This window comes from Trematosphaeria pertusa (genome assembly GCF_010094035.1).
Source record: "Trematosphaeria pertusa strain CBS 122368 unplaced genomic scaffold BU26scaffold_1, whole genome shotgun sequence".
NCBI lineage: Eukaryota > Fungi > Ascomycota > Dothideomycetes > Pleosporales > Trematosphaeriaceae > Trematosphaeria > Trematosphaeria pertusa.
Window position 1 is genome coordinate 3,433,097 of NW_022987212.1, and position 19,105 is coordinate 3,452,201.

The 19,105-nt window shown below is 32.6% G+C and overlaps 1 protein-coding gene across 1 annotated transcript; it reads left to right on the top strand.

Moving 5' to 3' along the window:
- Positions 1–438: 438 nt before the first annotated feature.
- On the top strand, positions 439–2,639 carry BU26DRAFT_415423 (dynamin family protein; the record flags this gene model as incomplete). Its single annotated transcript, XM_033823113.1, has 2 exons — positions 439–2,295; positions 2,340–2,639. 2 exons carry the CDS (start codon positions 439–441, stop codon positions 2,637–2,639), a joined length of 2,157 nt encoding a protein of 718 aa, XP_033691842.1.
- Between the last annotated feature and the right edge of the window lie 16,466 nt (positions 2,640–19,105).

The following is a 19,105-nucleotide window of genomic DNA, read 5'->3' on the forward strand; positions in this document are numbered from 1 at the left end:
CGGCGCGCCATTTCTACTTGTGTCAGTGTCATATCCAGGTCGTGGACGACGACAACAAATCACCGGCGGTTGGTATCCCGATGTATAGGATTTGCTGCTCCGAGCCGCAGTCTGGCGTGCAACCCCGCACCTTCTTGCATGGCAACATCCGAACACGCATGTGAGTGTGTGGAGCTGATGCGTCCACATCCTCGGATTGCAAATTACTGTTGATGTTTGGTCCGAGTTTGTTATCGGATGCGCGCGGACCTTCCAATCCCATGAGGTTGGAACTAACGTGCTGCTCGTTGGTTGGACAGCGCAGGTTACACTGCAGTAGCGACCAGCACACAATGTTCAACACTTCTCACCGGTTCTGCCACGCTCTGCCTCCGAACATACTTCTCCATTCTTGCCTTACCCACTTGATGCGTCCGCTCAAGATTTACATTCAACAACATGGCTGAAGGCGAATCTCTCCATGACGGGCACACCTCTCTCCAGTTCAACGATACACGAAGCCTGTTGGATGTCGTAGACGGTCTTCGCTCACATGGAATCAGCCGATACATTGATCTGCCAGAGATCATTGTGTGCGGGGAGCAATCGTCTGGCAAGAGTTCGGTCCTGGAAGCAGTGTCAGGAGTTCGGTTCCCAAGCAAAGACAACCTATGTACCAGATTCGCGACCGAACTGATTCTCCGACGCGGTCCCGTCGCGCCCATCAGAATCCGCATCGTCCCCGGATCCCAGGAAGGGCGCTCCGAAGCCGAAAAAGAGAAGCTACTGAACTTCAACGTCTCAGTTTCTGCGGAAGATCTTCAACTCGGAGATATCATCGAGTCGGCAAAAGATGCGATGGGTATCAACGACAGCACCAAGGTCTTCAGCTCGGATATCCTTCGAGTGGAGCTCTCCGGCCCCGACCAACCGCACCTCACCCTCGTCGACCTCCCTGGATTATTCCAAGCCGGCAGCCGCTCGCAATCTGATGCAGACAGTGACACCGTCAAATCTCTTGTGCTTTCGTATATGAAAAGCCCACGGAGCATCATACTCGCGGTGGTATCCGCGAAGAATGACTTCAATAACCAGTCGATTACTCGATACTCGCGTGAGATCGATCCGAAGGGCATGCGTACCCTTGGATTGATTACCAAACCGGATACCTTGGACGAAGGCTCTGACAGCGAACGCTTCTACATAGAGCTTGCGCAGAATAAGGATGTCAAATTCCGGCTTGGGTGGCACGTTCTGCGCAATCGCGATTACCAGTCGAGAAACTCTTCTTCGCAGGAACGCAACAATACCGAGGCCCAATTCTTCTCTTCGGGTGTCTGGAGATCTCTCCATACTAGCCAAGTCGGGATTCACAGCTTGAAGCCCAGACTCAGCAAGATCCTCAAGGATCACATTCTGGCACAGTTGCCTGATGTTGTCGCTCAGATTCAGGATGGGATTCGGGACTGTACCGAGAGGTTGGAAGTACTGGGTGCTTCGAGGGCCACAGCGCAAGAGCAACGGCGATATCTCTTGCATGTCAGCCATTCATTTACCAGTCTCGTCAAAGCTGCGATCGACGGTCTATACTCGGATCCTTTCTTTGGAGATGCCTCCACTAGAGAGGGCTATCATAAGCGTCTGAGAGCTGTCCTTCAAAATCAGCTGACGGATTTTGCAGAGGTGATGCGTACGGAAGGTCACAAACACGTTATCGTCGACGAAGTTGTAGCCATTTCGCGCTTTCGCCAAGTCTCTCGATCAGACTATATCTCCAAGGTCAAAAAGCTCCTCGAACGGAGTAGGGGAAGGGAGCTCCCCGGAACATTCGACCCGCTCATTATCGGGCAACTCTTCCAGGAACAGCGCGAACCGTGGGCGCAGTTGATAGACTACCATATGAACGAAATTGTTCGCGCCGTCTACAGCGTCGTGCGTACGGCCTTAGCACACGTCTCCGACCATTCCACCCTCCAAGGCATCTTGAGACGCTTCATCAACGACAGGTTGAAAACGTTAATAACAGAACTCCGAGACAAGGTCCAAGAAATCCTCAAGCCCCACGTCACCGGCCACCCAATCACGTACAACCACTATCTCACCGAGTCCGTCCAGAAAGCGCAAGGGAAGCGTCGGATGCGCGAAATCAAAAAGTCTCTAGGAGAAGTGCTTGGCGCTGATTACACGGATCATGGCCTGGTCAACATCAACATCAACGTGAACACGTTGATCAACACACTCGTTAATAAAACCGAAGCCGACATGAACAACTACGCGAGCTCTACTGCCACAGACTTCATGGAAGCCTACTACAAGGTACGTACCATCCAATCTTTGTGTACGTAACTCTGAAAGAATAGGTCGCTCTGAAAAAGGCCATCGATGACTTCAGCGTGCTCGCCGTTGAGGCGTGCCTTATCCAGAAGCTCCCGACCTTGTTCTGTCCGGAAGACGTACTTGACATCGACGACGCAACGGTGGCGGCCTTGGCCTCTGAAGACGAAGAGGCTTCAGCGGAGAGAGCGCAATGTAATGAGAAGCTCAAAGTTTTAGAAGATGGGTTGAAGGAGTTACAAGGCGTCCAAGAATACTCGTTGGGCTTTAAAGGTATGAGGCAAGGAACTGTCCGCATAGGAGAATGGGTACTGATATTGATGTAAGAGCCCGCCATGCTCCAGAGTCGGAGCTCTGGAAGTCCCGGACCGGAGGGAGTGGACTCCAGGCAGATGTTAGCCACGGGTATGGTCGATCATGGTTTGAATACTGCAAATGCTGACTATCAAGGCTTAGAAATCGATATGGAGGACGCAATAGTAGAAAGGATATTAGAATATGTTCCGTCAACTCCAACCGTACTGCATTCGCCAGCCTCAGAAGCCTCAGAAGCCCCGCCTGTAACGCCCATCCAGCCGGGCACCTCTTGGAGGCTGCTCGGCCCGCCTACGGTTACGTGGCGGCCCGGTATATAGCTTAGTCTCCTCCTATTCTTACTCTATAAGGATTTAACTATATACTAGCACTACCTAATATATTATATTACTACTCCTTAGTATATTATCTACCTGCCTTACTACTTGCCTTATAATTTAAATTCTTTATACTTCTACACAGATAGGCAGCTAGCCTTAATATACTCTACTAGTAATTAACTTCTTCGAAAAATTTAACTATAATAGCTAACAGCTAAAAAGGTAATAAGCGTGCTCTTTATAAGACGCTAATACTATAAACTAACGCTAGCCTATCTATATTCTAAGATGTCTCTAACGTTAACCTATAACTCTATAGTAAAATACAACATTACTACGTATAAGGCTATCTTAAGAAGTTACTAGAGAGTAATAATAATAAAATTACTCTAGAAGAAGAGAACTCTAGAGACTCTAAATTAGGCTAAGACTAGCCTAGCTACGAGCTTCTACTAGAAAACTCTTACACTAATAGTAGCTTATAATTACTAACGTAAGAGATCTCTATACTAAACCTTTCTAAGAATAGAGATACTACCTTACTCTATTATAGAAACTCTTTATAGCGTATAGATAAGGTTAGAGCGTTATACTATACTATCTTAGAAAACTCTTATAGAGCTAGAGTACCTTTAGCCCTAGCTACTAATTATAGTTTAACTCTTATCTAAGACCTCTCTAGTTCTAGCTAATTAGACTCTATTTAGATATATAAGCTTAACCTTTTTAAACGCTAGAATAATCTTTAGATAGTAGAAGCTCTAGACTATAAGGTTAAGAGAGCTAAGAAGGTATATAATAAATTCTTAGCTAGGTTTAATCTATACCTAGAAAGGCTCTGCAAAGTACTTATAGCCTTTTTAGTAGAAGATTACTAAAAGGTAATTACTAGCTTACTCTAATTCTAGAATTCTTCTAAGCTTAGCACACTAAAAAAAGCTCTAATAGTTTAATAACTTAAATGCTAGATCTATTTAATAACCTAGTAAATAGAGCTATACTTTATAACTAAGAACTCTACCTAACGTACGCGTTAGGCGGCTACTCTAGTTAAATATAATACCTATTATAATATTTTAGATTATAAGATTAAAGCTAGTAACGTTTAGACGTAGACTAACGTCTAATAGTATCTATAAAACCTATTAGAGAACTTTATACTTACAAAGTTTAGGTACTACTATAGGTTCTAGAATATTAAGTAGTATTAGAATAACCTATTTAATACTTTCTATAACTACTTAACTAATTACCTAGCTCTAATAAATATTAACTTATTTAAGAGACCTAATAGTAATATAGTTAAGGTCTTATTTATATAGGCTAGATATTCTAATTAAATTAGACGTAAAGTATAGCCCGTAGAATAGCTTAAGAGTATTACTACGTAGCTAGCCTTTAAATAAGTAGTTTATAATATAGAGATAGCTCTAAGTACTATCTTTAATCTAGACTCTTTCTAGAAACCTTCTATCTAAGAGCTAAGTAGTTTAGAAAAATAGATAGTATTCTCTTCGTCTATTTAGAATAGTAAGTTTAAGAAATAGAACTAAAAGCTATCTAGGTAACGTACTTCTAAGTAATAATCTTTCTAGTTATTAACTCTCTCTTAATTTAAGAGTGTTGCGCTCTCTTCTTGTATAGAATTTAATATAAGAAAAAAGAGCTACTAGAAAAGTTATAGTAAAGATAATTATAAAACTAGTTAGTTAGAAAATAAAAACCTCTAATAGTAGACCTTACTACTCTACTATTAGGTTACTATATAAGTAGTAAACGTCTCTAGATTACTATTACTATTTAACTTTTAGAACCTAATAGTAACCTAGTAACTCTCTAAGCGCTATATAATAGTAGTATAGAGATTAACCTTATTTAATTAAATACTACTAGAGAGCTATAGCTTATTAAAGCTAGTTAAAGAAAGCTATAAGTATAGTTTCTTAATAATAATTAGCTATAGCTAGTATTCTCTTATAACCTTATAGTTACTTACGCTAAAAGTTATAGTAACTTAAGAGTAATAGGCCTGTAGCCTTTCTAGATAGCTAATTTTATAGGTTATAACCTTGTCTTAGACTACTTATAGCTAGTAGAAGCTAACTTAAAGATCTAGTTTAAGAATAGAACTTTTAAATAGTAGAATCTAAATACTATAGATAAATATCTTAAGATTTATAATATAGATACTCTTGTTAAGAACCTTAATCTAGAGAAGAAAGTATACGTACTCTACCTTTAAGACTTTAGAGTTAGAAGACTTATCTATAAGAAGAAAAACCTTCTTCTTACTAGTAATACGTTACTAACCTAATAGTACGCTAATAGGTTAACTCTATAGATATAGGTAGCTAGAGAAGACAAGCCTTATAATAAGAAATACTAGCGTTTATATAGACTCTTATAGCTCTACTAGTAGTAGTAAAAGCTACTTAAGTACCTAAACTACTATATTAGAGATTATCTAGAGCTTAGGTTTCTTCTCTAAGCTATAGTATCTAGAGTTATTATAATAATTAGAGATAAATCTCTACGCTAGGCGTAAACTTCTACGTAAAAGTACTATAATAGCTCTAATAGTAATCTACTAGTAGCCTAGAGCTACTCTAGTAAGAAGAATATTCTATTAGATAATAAGATACTTATTCTAGAATACCTTTAGAATTAACCAAGAGTCTTTAACTTCTACGTGTTAGGTAGAATTACGCTATTAAACTAGAGAATAGTAAATTACTACTAAACCTTCTAATCTATAACTTATTTAGACGTAAGTTAGAAATTCTATAGAAATACCTTAATAACGCCTTAGAGAAAGAATAGATCTAGTATAGTAAATCTCTAGTAAGTATACTAATACTTTTTATACTAAAGACTAATAGTATACTATAACTCTACGTTAACTATAAAGACCTTAATAAAGTTATAGTTAAAAACTAGTACTCTATTCTACTAGTTAGTAAGATACTAGACTAACTTTTAAGAGCTAAGGTCTTTATAAAATTAGACTTACGTAACGCCTATTATAGGCTCTATATTAAGAAGAGAGATAAGTAGAAGACTACGTTTAAAACTTATTATAGGTACTTTAAATACCTTATTATACTCTTTAGCTTAGCTAACGCGCTAGCTATCTTCTAGTTCTATATCTATAGAGCTCTAGAAGGCCTATTAAATTAAACCTATATTATCTATTTAGATAATATTCTTATATATTTAGAGAATAAAAAGAATTATAAATACTACGTATATAAAGTTCTTAAAAGACTATATAATTAGAGTTTATACGCTAAGGCGTTAAAGTATAATTTCTTTATAAAGTTAGTAGAATTTCTTAGCTTTATTATAATACCTATAGGCGTTATTATAAATCTAATTTAGGTCTAGATAATTAAGAAATAGCTAGAATCTAAGAGCTACTATAATATTTAAGTCTTTCTTAGCTTTATAAACTTTTACTAATAGTTTATTTATAACTACTTAGAAATAGTACGTCTACTTCTAGAGTATATAGTTTCTACCTAGTCTCTATCTTAGAACTAACTAGATACTAATAAGACTACTTAGAAGTTAAAGTCTAAGAAGAATAAAAAAGGTTTAACTAGATAGTATAAGAAATAGAGTTAGCCTAATAGTATATATAACACTTTTCTTTACCTATAGAAGCTTTTTATAAAGGCTTCTATTCTCTAGTACTTTAACTCTATAAAGCTAGTAATAGTTCTAAATAACGTCTCTAAATTTATAATAGCTATAATTCTATTATAGCTATAGAGCTCTAGAAAGGTTATAGAATAATACTAGAAGCTTATTACTTTCTAGAGTTATAAGTTTATTAGTCTATAAATTTACTAGTATACTTATAATAAGAAGCTATACGCTATAGTAGAAAGCTTTAAGAAGTAGTAATATTATTTTAAGTACTCTCTAGATATAATTTAGGTACTTACTAACTATAATAATCTAAAGTACTTTATAATAATAAAGAAGCTTACGTCTAAGTAAGCTTACTAGGTAGAAAAGCTAGCTTAATTTAATTTTAAAATTAAGTATAAACTAGGTGCGTTAAATCTAGTAGACATACTATTATAGAGACCTAATTACGCTAATAGCTTTTAGATAGAAAAGGTAAAATTACTTTATAATATTATACTTTCTACGCTCTAGAATAAACTCTAGGTGTAGACTCTTTAGAAGTTTATAGCTTTACACGCTAGTAGTTAAATAGCGTGTAATCTAGTACTACGTAATAAGAATCTACTAAGAGCTTATTAACTTTCTATAAGTAGCGTAAATAAAGCTATATTAAGTTCTTCTAGAACTATTCTTTAGGTTATAAGTAGTATACTATATTACTTAACTTACTTCTCTTTATCTATAGAAGAACCTATTAGAGATATTAAGTCTAGAGTATAACTAAAAAGTTTTAACGTTATAAGTATTTTTCTTTAGAACTACGTTACTTACTTAACCTATACGTTATAAAAACTTATAGTAGTAGCTCTATAAGATACTTATATATTTAATTATAATAATCTAGAACTTTTTCTTAAGTACTTTAAAGAGGCGTAGAAACGCGATATAGCCTATTATATAAAAGTACTTTTTATAAAAAAGAGAGCTTAAGAAAACGCGTCTAAAGGTAACTCTTACTAGAGGCTTAATTCTTAGAGTATTCTTTAAAAAGCTAGAAAAGTATAAATTTCTAATAATAAAGCTCTTTAGTAAACCTTACTATTAAATAACTATAATAACTCTCTTAGTAGATATTATAGAGTTAATAAAATAATTAATCTTCTATAGCGTAAGTACTACTAGAAGAGCTTATATAGTAATATAAAGAAGTACGTCTTCTACTATACCTTTTACTAGATAAATAAGGTACGCTATTATAAGCTTTAGAGTATACTAGAATTAATTTCTCTACTAATAAAGCTATAGCGCGATTTTTTACTTAACTTTATTATAGACCTTCTAGAGTTAAAAGATTTCTAAGAGAACTTATATAACTTAGTTCTAGTTCTTATTAACTATTTTATAAAGTATATCTAGTACCTTTCTATAACTAAAAAGATTACTACTAAATAATTAGTAGACCTCTTATTTACTTAGTACTTTATAAGAATAAGGCTACTAAACTTCTTAATTATAGATTAAGGCTTAGTCTTTATAAGTAAGTTCTAGAGTTATATCTATTACTATTTAAAGATAAAGCGCTATATAAGTACTACTTTTTATTTATAAATAGATAGTGTAACGGTTTAGTTTAGAGATTTACCTTAGGTTACGTAATCTTATTACGTAACCTAGCCTAGCGTCTTAGCGCTTAGCATCTCTATATATAGAGCCTCTTAGAGTATTCTTCTACTTCTTACCTTTAGATAGCTAAATTTAACCTAACCTACTCTACTAGCACCTCTTATTCTTATAGCTTATAGAGACAGCGCTACCTATAGCTAACTTACCTAGCTAGGTATTCTAGAACGCTTATAGTAGTAGAGACCGCGAACCTAGCTCTTATATTATCTAAAGGTTAATACCTCTTTAGCTAGAGACGGCGGTATAATATCTAGCTAAACTAAGTAGCCTTATTAAGAAGCGTTTACTAATAGCTAATACTAAGAATTAGAGCTACAAGAGCCTAGTTACTTACCTAGAGAATTGTAGCTATAAGAGCTCTAATTACTTATCTCTTTAGTACTGTATAAGACTACTAGCGAATCTAGTTAGTAGTAGAAAGATACTAGCACTAAGCTAAAGAGAGCTATTAAGAGCTCTATGTATAAGAGAACTTCTACAGAACTTCTACGTACAAAAACCTTCCCCCTCTTTTATAAATTATAAAAAATTAATAATTCTCTACTCTACTAGCAGAGCTAACTATCTCTCTACTCTACTAGTAGAACTAACAACCTACTACTTTGCTAGTAGCTAAATATCTCCCCTCTTTACTTCTTTCTTAATTAAAAAGCTAAACAAATCTAAATACTATAGAAGAACCCTCGCGAAGCTAATCTAGAGATAGGACCTTAGCTTTATAATACCTCTTTACTCTAATAGTTCTTAAATCTAGAGTAGTAAACCTGCTAGCAAAATATACTAATTAATATTTCTATTATAAAAACTTTGTTTAGTAATATAATATAATATCTAATAAGAATTAGAATAATAACTTTAACTAGAAGCTTATAAGGCTTTACTAGAGCTTAGTAATACTAGAGCTATTATTAGCCTTAGGTTTATATATACTCTCTACCTCTACTAAAGAGCTTTAAGAGCTCTTTCTAGAAACGCTAGCTAAAATTATTAATAAAATAGTTAGCTAATTATATATATAATAGGTATATAAATAATAAATTTATATATATTACTAGATTACTACTAACGCTCTTGCTAAGAGAGATAATATATACGCAAGATATTAGATATAAGCTACTACTCTAGCTAAAAAAAAGGCTAAAATCTAGTAACTATAAGCGCGATTAACCTACTCTAGAGACTAGATACTACCTACTACGCTAGTTTAACGCGCGACGCGTTTCTCTATAATACTAATTATACGCGATTTAAGCGCGTTACCGCTAGAGAATTTAATCTTAAGTTCTTACCTCTTTGTATACTAGCTAGCTACACCTCTAGCGTTATAAGCGCTAGAGAGCTAACTAACGCGCTCTACTAAGTTTCTAGATTTACTCTTATTATTAGATAGTAAGAGTATTACCTTTAGGTAGTAGAGAGATAGCTTATATAATAAACTTTAAGTAAACTAGAATTAGTATACTAGAGATACGCTAGAGAATACTAAGAAAACTATTATTACCTATATCTATACGCGAACTAAAGAAGATATATACTAGACTTTATTAGTAATACTACGTACTATTAAGAATAGTAGCGTAGTAGTTTTCTATAATTATATTCTTAATTAGCTAGAAAGAAGCTATAGAGACCTATATAAGAGGCTAAATACTTACTATAATTTCTAAAAGCTTTATTACTAAAGCGCTACTAACTTTATCTACTTCTAGAATAATTTCTTCTACCTTATATAGAAGCGCTAGCTTCTAGTAGATTAATAGGTAGAGAAGTTTTATAAAAAGCTACTAGAGAATATATATACGTAGTTAGATATATACTAATATTAATACGTTAATAACTATAATTACTATATAGACCTTACTTAAGATCTTACTTAAGAGCTTACCTTTAGAGAAGCACGCGTTACTACTAGAAAGGCTAAAAAGCGTAACGTAATTACGTTAATACTATAACGCGCGCCTCTAGCTCTTCTAGGTTTTCTAGTACTTAATAAAGCTCTAGTAATCTAGAAGCTAGTTACCTATTTTTAATACTACTAACCTAGCTACCTAAGCTACGATTACTCTAGAGCTTCTGCCGCGCAGAAAGCTATTAAGAACGCTACTCTAGAGAAGCTCTTAGAGCTCTTAGAGCTATAGCTACCTAAGCATAACGCGTTAGGTTACAAATCTAATAATTTAGAAAAAGCCTAGCTCTAGAAGAAGTCTTCTTTCTAGAGCTACCTACTAGAGTAATTAATCTGCGTAAAAAGCTATTTAGTAGTTCTATATTTACTCTACTCTACTAAATTTCTATAAATAGCCTTATAATTAAGCTTAGAGGCTTAATTAATATAAGAGTAGGTAGCTACGTCTTAGTGTACCTAAAGTACCTTTAAACTCTTAGAAAAAACCTCTACGTTAAGCTATCGCGTATAGAACTAATTCTTCTTGCTAGGTATAATAGGCAACCTAATAGCTAAGTAAATAAGTATTTTAAAGCTAATCTAGTACTAGAAAGCTACTAAATACGCACCTACTTTATATATTATAATACTAGCTACTATAATATAATAATTAGTCGCAAGCTACTTAAAAAAGTTAACGTTTAGGTTAACTATAAGTAGCGCGCACTAATATAGCTAGATACTAATTAATTAATTAATTATAAACGTAACGCGTTTATCTCTATATAATTCTCTTAATCTAACGCTAAAGCTTAAGTAGCTTACTAAGCTAATACTAATTACTGTAACGCCTTAATATTAGTAGTAGAAAAGCTAAGAGTAATATAATAAGAGAAGAGAGAATTATAACGCTAGAAGCTTTAAGAAAACCTACGTAAAATAGATAGATATGTTATAAGCTATTCTTTTAACTAAGACTAAGGCTTACTTTTATAAGAGAAGGTAAGAGGTGTACTTTAGGCTAGAATCTTTAGTAATAAAGAGGTAGACGTAATAATACTATAAATTATAAGTCTCTATAGTAATTTAATAAATAAAGTAATAACTATAAGAAGCTATAAAAAGTAAGCTTCTTCTAGTTATATATATATACTATCTTAGCTAGATTAGGTACTAAGGCTCTAGCTCTCGCTAATCTTCTAGATTAGAGCCTAATTACTTAGCTTAGGTTCTAATTCTTCTAATTCGTCTAATCTATATTATGTAACTCTAATTATTTCTATAACTCTACACGTAACCTTTATCTTATAACCTTAGACTTAGTCTACTATTTTCTCTATTCTAGCTAGTTAACTCTATTCTTAATTCTATAATTATAACATCTACCTCTTCTTCTAAAGTATTATTCTAAAGCTTTATTCTATTTCTAGGTATAGTATTTTATTATTTTATACTATTCTTATATAAGAGTAGTACTACCTATAGTTCTATAGTATTATATTCTCTCTTCTTTTCTCTTCTCTACTATACTGCCTACGCGTACTAAGTCTTTAATAGTTTACTACTACTATTACGCTAATCTTATTCTACGTACTAGCGCTAATATATCTAATAACCTCTATAGTACTTATTATTTCTATAACCTACGTTGCGTTATAAAGGTATCTTCTAGTTACTACTTAGAGTATATTACGAAGAGTTAGTTCTATAACAAGGTGCTAGATTAGAAAGAGGTAGAGAAGCTAAATTAGTTAGTAGCTAATTTGCGTTCTTAGTAGTCTAAAGCTAGTCTTAAGGTAGAGCGTCTTGCTAAGACTTAGCAGGTAGAGTTAGCGCGCACGGAGACTCGCCTTCGTGTAGAGATAGATTGTTTTCGCGCTAAGCTAGGTTGCTAGAAGGCGTCTCTGCGTAAATTCTAGCGTTCTACGAATACGCGCAGCAAGCGCTTATAAAAGTAGTTAGAGTTAGTGTAGCGTTATCGCGACACGCTGCTTTTAAAGAATCTAGCTAATATTAAGAAGTTAGAGTAGTTAGAGCGTAAGGTATAGTAACTTTTATAGTTATAATCTTCTATTTCTCTAGTTAGTTTTTCTTAGTTGTTTAACTAGAGTTGTCTAAAGAATTTAGAGTTCTAGTCTCTAGGTTTTAGAAGTAGTAGCGCTAATAAAACTTCTTAAGTTTCTTAGAGTAGTTTCTAAGGTTTTCTAGTAGTTTCTAGGTATTCTTCTCTAGTAGGTATTCTTTCTATCTAATCTAGTACTTCTACTAACCTTATATATACCTTTTATCTAGTATTTTTTAACTTTAAAGTTCTAGTCTAGTTCTACTTTAGTTTATTTATTAAGTAGTATATTATTAGGCGCTAGCTTAAGTTTAGATTTATAGAATATAGAGTATATTTATATTATTAGTAGTAGTTTTAACCTAAAGTTAATAGGTCTAAGTTACTTATTAATTTTAAATAGTCTAATTTATAAGTAATTAAGTTTCTTACTAGATTATTTAGTATATAAGTTTTTTTATAGAATAAAAGCTTTACCTCTCTTCTTAAAGGTTAGTCTCTTAATTCTTTTCTTGTTTATCTATTAAGTTATTTTTTCTGCTATTTTTTATAGCCTATTATAGATTATTCTTATTTAGCGCTTCTTTCTCTCTACCTTTAGAGAGATTATAGCTATATATACTAAGAATCTATATATTCTAGCCTTATAGCTATAATATACTTAATAGAGAGTTATCTCTATAGTTTTTTATTTTACTATATTATATACTAGTTATACTATAGGTAGTAGCTTAACCTAGTTATTCTATTTCTAGTTAACGTAGTTTTTTAGGTATACTTCTAGAGTCTAGTTTATTTATTCTATTTAGCTATTAGTCTATAGGTAAAAGCTAGTTAATATTTAGTTACTTATTTCTATTTAGCTAAGTAATACGTTCTAGAACTTAGACGTAAATAGCTTATCTCTATCTATAGTAACCTGTTCTAGTATTCTATACTAGCTAAATAGTTATTAGCTTATCTTATAAGCTAGTTCTTTAGCTTTAAGAGTTTTACTAGTTAGGTAGAAGTATATAAACTTAGTAAATTAGTCTACAATTACTAGAATAGCGTTATATTTTCTTTATAACGTAGGCTTAACTAATCTAGAGAGCTTTATAATAAAGTCTATAGTAACGTGCTACTATAGCGCTATAGGTAGTTCTAAAGGTTATAGTAGTCTATAGAGCTAATGTCTAGCTACCTTATTCTACTAGTATTCTATACATTCTCGTACTATCTTTATAACCTTTTTCTTTATCGCGAAGAACCTATATTCTTGTTATAGTCTTTTAAGAGTACGTTTAATTTCTTAGTGTTTATACGTTATTATGCTATAGAATTTCTAGATAAACTCTATTTATAATATCTCTAGCACTTTCTATTACTCTTGTCTATTAGGTAGCTCTAGCCTGTTATTCTACTAGTCTCTAATCTTTATAATCTAGCTAACCTGTAGTCTATTATACTCTAGAGTTCTATCTAGTTTTATGCGGAGCACGGCTTCGTGTTTCTTTCTAGCCGCCGCTGTATAGTTAGCTCTTTAGCTAAGTACGTCTACTACTCTATTTTTAGTGCTCTTCTAGTATTAAATTATAAAGTCTAGTGTAGCTAGCGTTTCTACCTATCTAACTTATTGTCTATTTAGCGTTTTTATTGTTATAAACGCTATAAGGTTCTTGTAGTCTAATACTACGTTAATAGAGTACTTAGCGTCTTCTAAGTATATTCTCTATTCTTTTATTACTACTATAATAGCTATAAGTTTCTTATTATATATATTATAGTTAAGTTCTAGTACTAAGAACTTTCTTAAGTAGAAAAAGTATAGCTAGTATTTACTATCTTCTCTAGATTAGCTAAGGTATACTTCTAGAGCTTAGTCTAATATATCTATTTTAACCTATATTAGTTTATTTTTATTAAACGTTTATAGTAGTAGTATAGTAGTAAACGTTTATTTTAGCGTCTTAAATACTTATTATTATAGGTCTTTCTACCTAAACTCTTAGTTCTTTTTAGTAACTTCTATAAGTAGTGTTATAATTTATAAATATTCTTAGATAAACTTCTAGTAGTAGTTAGCAAATCTAAAAAAGAATTATACTTCTTTTACTATTTAGAGTATAGGCTAGTCTAGAACTACCTAAACCTTGTTCGTCTCTATCTATATTCTCTTACAAGTTAGATAAAATTCTAAGTAGCTAGTCTCTATATAATAGAACTTACTTTTATTAGAGGCTATTAGAAGTCTATACTCTCTAAACTTTTATAACGTTTTCTATACGTAGTTCTTATATTCTTCTAGTTCTTTCTTTAAGTATATAAGTACGTTATTTAGGTAGACTATAGTAAACCTTTCTATATATTTATATAGAGCTGCGTTAATTATACTTTAGAATATTACTAGTGCGTTAGTAAGTCTAAATAGTATAACTAGGTATTTATATAGACCTTCTCTTATTCTAAAGACTATCTTCTACTTATATTCTTTCTTAATTTATATCTAGTAATATTCTTTCTAAATATTAAACTTTATAAACTATTATATCTTCGCAAGCTAGTCTATTAGTTTTAAAATTATAGGTAACAGATATTAATTCTTCTAAGTTGCCTAGTTTAGCTATCTATAGTTAATGCATAGTCTTAATTATTTGTTTTTCTTTAGTATAAATAGTACTAGTAAGACTATTAGACTTTAGCTTTCTTAAATATATTCTTTTTAGAGAAGTCTTTCTAGATATCTTTAGAGTTTCTCTTTTTACTTACGGCTAAGTAGGTATATTAGTTCTAGTTTTAGCGTAGCCTTATCTTCTATAGGTATCTTATAGTTCTATAGTTTATATTTAGGTAGAACGCTATTATTCTATTTATTAAATAATAACGCGAACTTCTTATAGTCTTTCTTAACCTTCTAAGGTAGTTACTTTATATTAGGTTATAGCTTTCGTATTTATATAACGCTAACGTCTTAAGGTTATTTCTTTACTTATTTTGTTAAACTTGCGAGAGATATTCTTCTAATCTTTACCTCTAGCTTTTAGTAAGCTCTTAGGTAGTATCTTACTCTAGCCTTCTATACTACTTTAGGCCTTTCTTAGAGTTTTAACCTAATCTAACTAATATTAGAGTTATATCTATAATAGTCTAGTTTAGAGATTTACCTTAGGTTATATAACCTCGAGTTACGTAATCTTATTACGTAACCTAACCTAGCGCCTTAGCGCTTAGCACCTCTGTATATAGAGCCTCTTAGAGCCTTTTCTTAACTTCTTACCTTTAAATAGCTAAATTTAACCTAACCTACTCTGCTAGCACCTCTTATTCTTATAGCTTGTAGAGATAGTACTACCTATAGCTAACTTACCTAGCTAGATATTCTAGAACGCTTATAGTAGTAGAGACTGCGAACCTAGCTCTTATATTATCTAAAGGTTAATACCTCTTTAGCTAGAGACGGCGGCACAATATCTAGCTAAACTAAGTAGCCTTATTAAAAAGCGTTTACTAACAGCTATATTAAGAATTAGAGCTATAAGAGCCTAGTCGCTTACTCTAAGAATCTATTAACGTTACTAATTAACTGCTTACCCCTTAGCGCTGTATAAGACCTACTAGCGAATCTAGTTAGCAGTAGAAAAGACACTACTAGTACTAAGCTAAAGAGAGCTATTAAGAGCTCTGTATACAAGAGAACTTCTATAGAACTTCTACGTGCGAAAACTCTCCCCCCTCTCTTTACGAATTACGAAAAATCGACAATTCTCTACTCTGCTAGTAGAGCTAACTATCTCTCTACCCTGCTAGTAGAGCTAATAATTAGCTGCCCTGCTAGTAGCTAATACCTTCTCTCTTTGCTTCTTTCTTAATTAAAAAGCTAAATAAATCTAAACACTATAGAAGAACTCTCGCGAAGCTAATCTAGAGGTAGAACCTTAGCTCTATAATACCTCTTTACTCTAATAGTTCTTAAATCTAGAGTAGCGAACCTGCTAGTAGAATATACTAATTAATATTTCTATTATAAAAACCCTATTTAGCAACACAACGCAATAACTAATAAGAATTAGAATAACAACTTTAACTAGAAGCTCACAAGGCTCCGCTAGAGCTTAGTAATACTAGAGCTATTATTAGCCTTAGATTTGTTTATACTCTCTACCTTTACTAAAGAGCTTTAAGAGCTCTTTCTAGAAACGCTAGCTAAAATTATTAATAAAATAGTTAGCTAATTATATATATAATAAGTATATAAACAATAAATCTATATATATTACTAGATTACTACTAACGCTCTTACTAAGAGAGATAACGTATACGCGAAAAATCTAACATAGACTACTATTCTAGCTAAAAAGAACGCTAAAATCTAGTAACTATAAGTATAATTAACTTACTCTAGAGACTAGCCTACTATACTAGTTTAACGTGCGACGCGTTTCTCTATAATACTAATTATACATAATTTAAGCGCGTTACTACTAGAGAATTTAATTCTAGGTTCTTGCCTCTTTATATACTAGCTAGCTACGCCTCTAGCGTTATAAGCGTAGAAGAGCTAATTAACGCGCTCTACTAAGTTTCTAGATCTACTATTATTATTAGATAGTAAGAGTGTTACCTTTAAGTAGTAGAGAGATAGCTTATATAATAAACTTTAAGTAAACTAGAATTAGTATATATAAGGGCTAGGTTCGTAGTCTCTACTACTATAAGCGCCTCTAGAATACCTAGCTAGGTAAGTTAGCTGTAGGTAGTACTGTCTCTACAAGCTATAAGAATAAGGGGTGCTAGTAGAGTAGGTTAGGTTAAATTTAGCTATCTAAAGGTAAGAAGTAGAAGGCTACTCTAAGAAGCTCTATATATAGAGGTGCTAAGCGCTAAGGCGCTAGGCTAGGTTACGTAATAGAATTACGTAACCTAAGGTTATATAACCTAAGGTAAATTCTAAACTAGACTATTATATTACCCTCTCTTATAGAGAGAGCTCGTCTCTAAGCTCTAAAATACGCCTTCTAGGTTCTTCTTCTTCTAAAACTTCTCTATTATACTCTTAACTATCTCTTTTAGCTTATAGTAAGTGTATTTATATTAGTTTTAAACTAGAAGCGCTTTTACAGCTACTACCTTTCTTCTAGTTACTCTATTCTTATAGAGATTTAAGCTAGAAGGCTTGTTTTCGCGTCTGTAGGGCGGCTTTGTTATAGGCTCTCTTCTTAAATTACTTAGTAGCGCCTTCGCGTTACCCTTGTATCTTCTACCCTTACAAGTTTTAAATTCTTTGCTATCTTCGCTAGAGTCTTCTCTTTTTCGTACGCCTTAATCTAAGCATCTAATCGTAATAGCGGCTCTAGCTTATCTAGGTATACTGCGTAAAAGTCTCTTACCTTATAGAGAGCGTTAATAAAGCCTGTAGTATTATACTAGGTAGAGTTAGAATTATAAGTAACCTATATAGCATAGTATTAAAGGTAATTTTAATAAAGATAGCTATCTAGAATTTTATATACAGGCTATTCTAGATTACTATTAACTTTAATAGGTAGCTACTTAGGCTCTACCTAACCTAGTAATAGCTCTAAGGCTTTTTTTAACTAATTAGCGTAAAAGACGTTATGTATACATATATACGCAGATAGCTAGAGCTAGAAGAAGTAACTCTTTATAGTAATAATTAGGTAAGAGCTATATATCTATTAATCTAGCTTTACACTAGGCTAATCTATTAAAAAGCTATAAGGTTTAATATAGACAAGGTCGCCTATTACAAAATTAGGTTCTTAGCACTTTTTATTTACTTAGAGCGCCTGCCTAGCTTGCGCTTTTGTAATATTGCTTTGTGTAATTTTAGTAGCTTTTTTTACGGCGTCGTATTACTTCTTAGCGAAATTCTAAGCTTTCTAGCGCGAGAGACGCTTCTATAAAGTAGAGGCTTTTATTATATACTTCTTCTAATTCTAGTAGTATATTAGCTAGTATCTAAATTTAATTTTATACACTATTAGTTCTATAGTTTTATGTAGTAACGTAGCTTATACCTAATCTATATAGAGTAGAAGGTCTAACTAATTATCTTAGTAGTAGTTAATAAATAGACGTAGACGCTAATTAAGATATTAATTAATAATCTCTATATTTCTATTAGTTTACAGGTAGTACGTAGTAGAGAGCTTCTACTTAATTTCTATAAGCTAATAGAGCTTATCTATAAAGGTAGAGATAAACTATAAACTATAATCTAACATAATAGACCTAGAAGAACTATATATACGCTAGATATATTAGTAATATAGCTCTACTATACGTTAAGCTATAATTTTCTTATAGTAGAGTAGAGAGAAGCTCTACTTACTTAGCTAATTTATAATAACGTATACGTAGTTAAATTCTTTCTTATTAGAGAGAAAGCTCTTAAAATCTATAAAGACGTTCTACTAAGCCCTTTTAGAGATAGGTAGAAGCTTTAGAAGACCTAGCGTCTTATTCTGTAGAGCGTAGCTCTAGTAGTAAGCCTTATATACTACTATATACGTATTAATATCTTCTTATATACCTAGCTAGTAATATTAATTCTATAGTAACTAGGTAGTTTTTCTTTATTCTAGGTAGGTAGTTACCTAAGTAGTATACACAGCACGTATTAGATATATTTATAGGTAGTTAATAATAGAGACTATTAATTAATTCTAATAGGTTAATAAGCTGTCTTCTATTTTCTAAGTAGAGCCTAACATAGTAGCTTTTTCTTAAGCTAGCTATAGAGAGTTGTCTAATTAGTTAGCTATAATAACTTAATTAATTATAGTATATAGATTCTTAGTAGAGAGTACCTCTATAAACGTATTAGTAGTAGTAATTTCCGTAGTACTACTAGCTAATTTCTAGGTAGCTAGAACTAATAACTTACCTAATAAT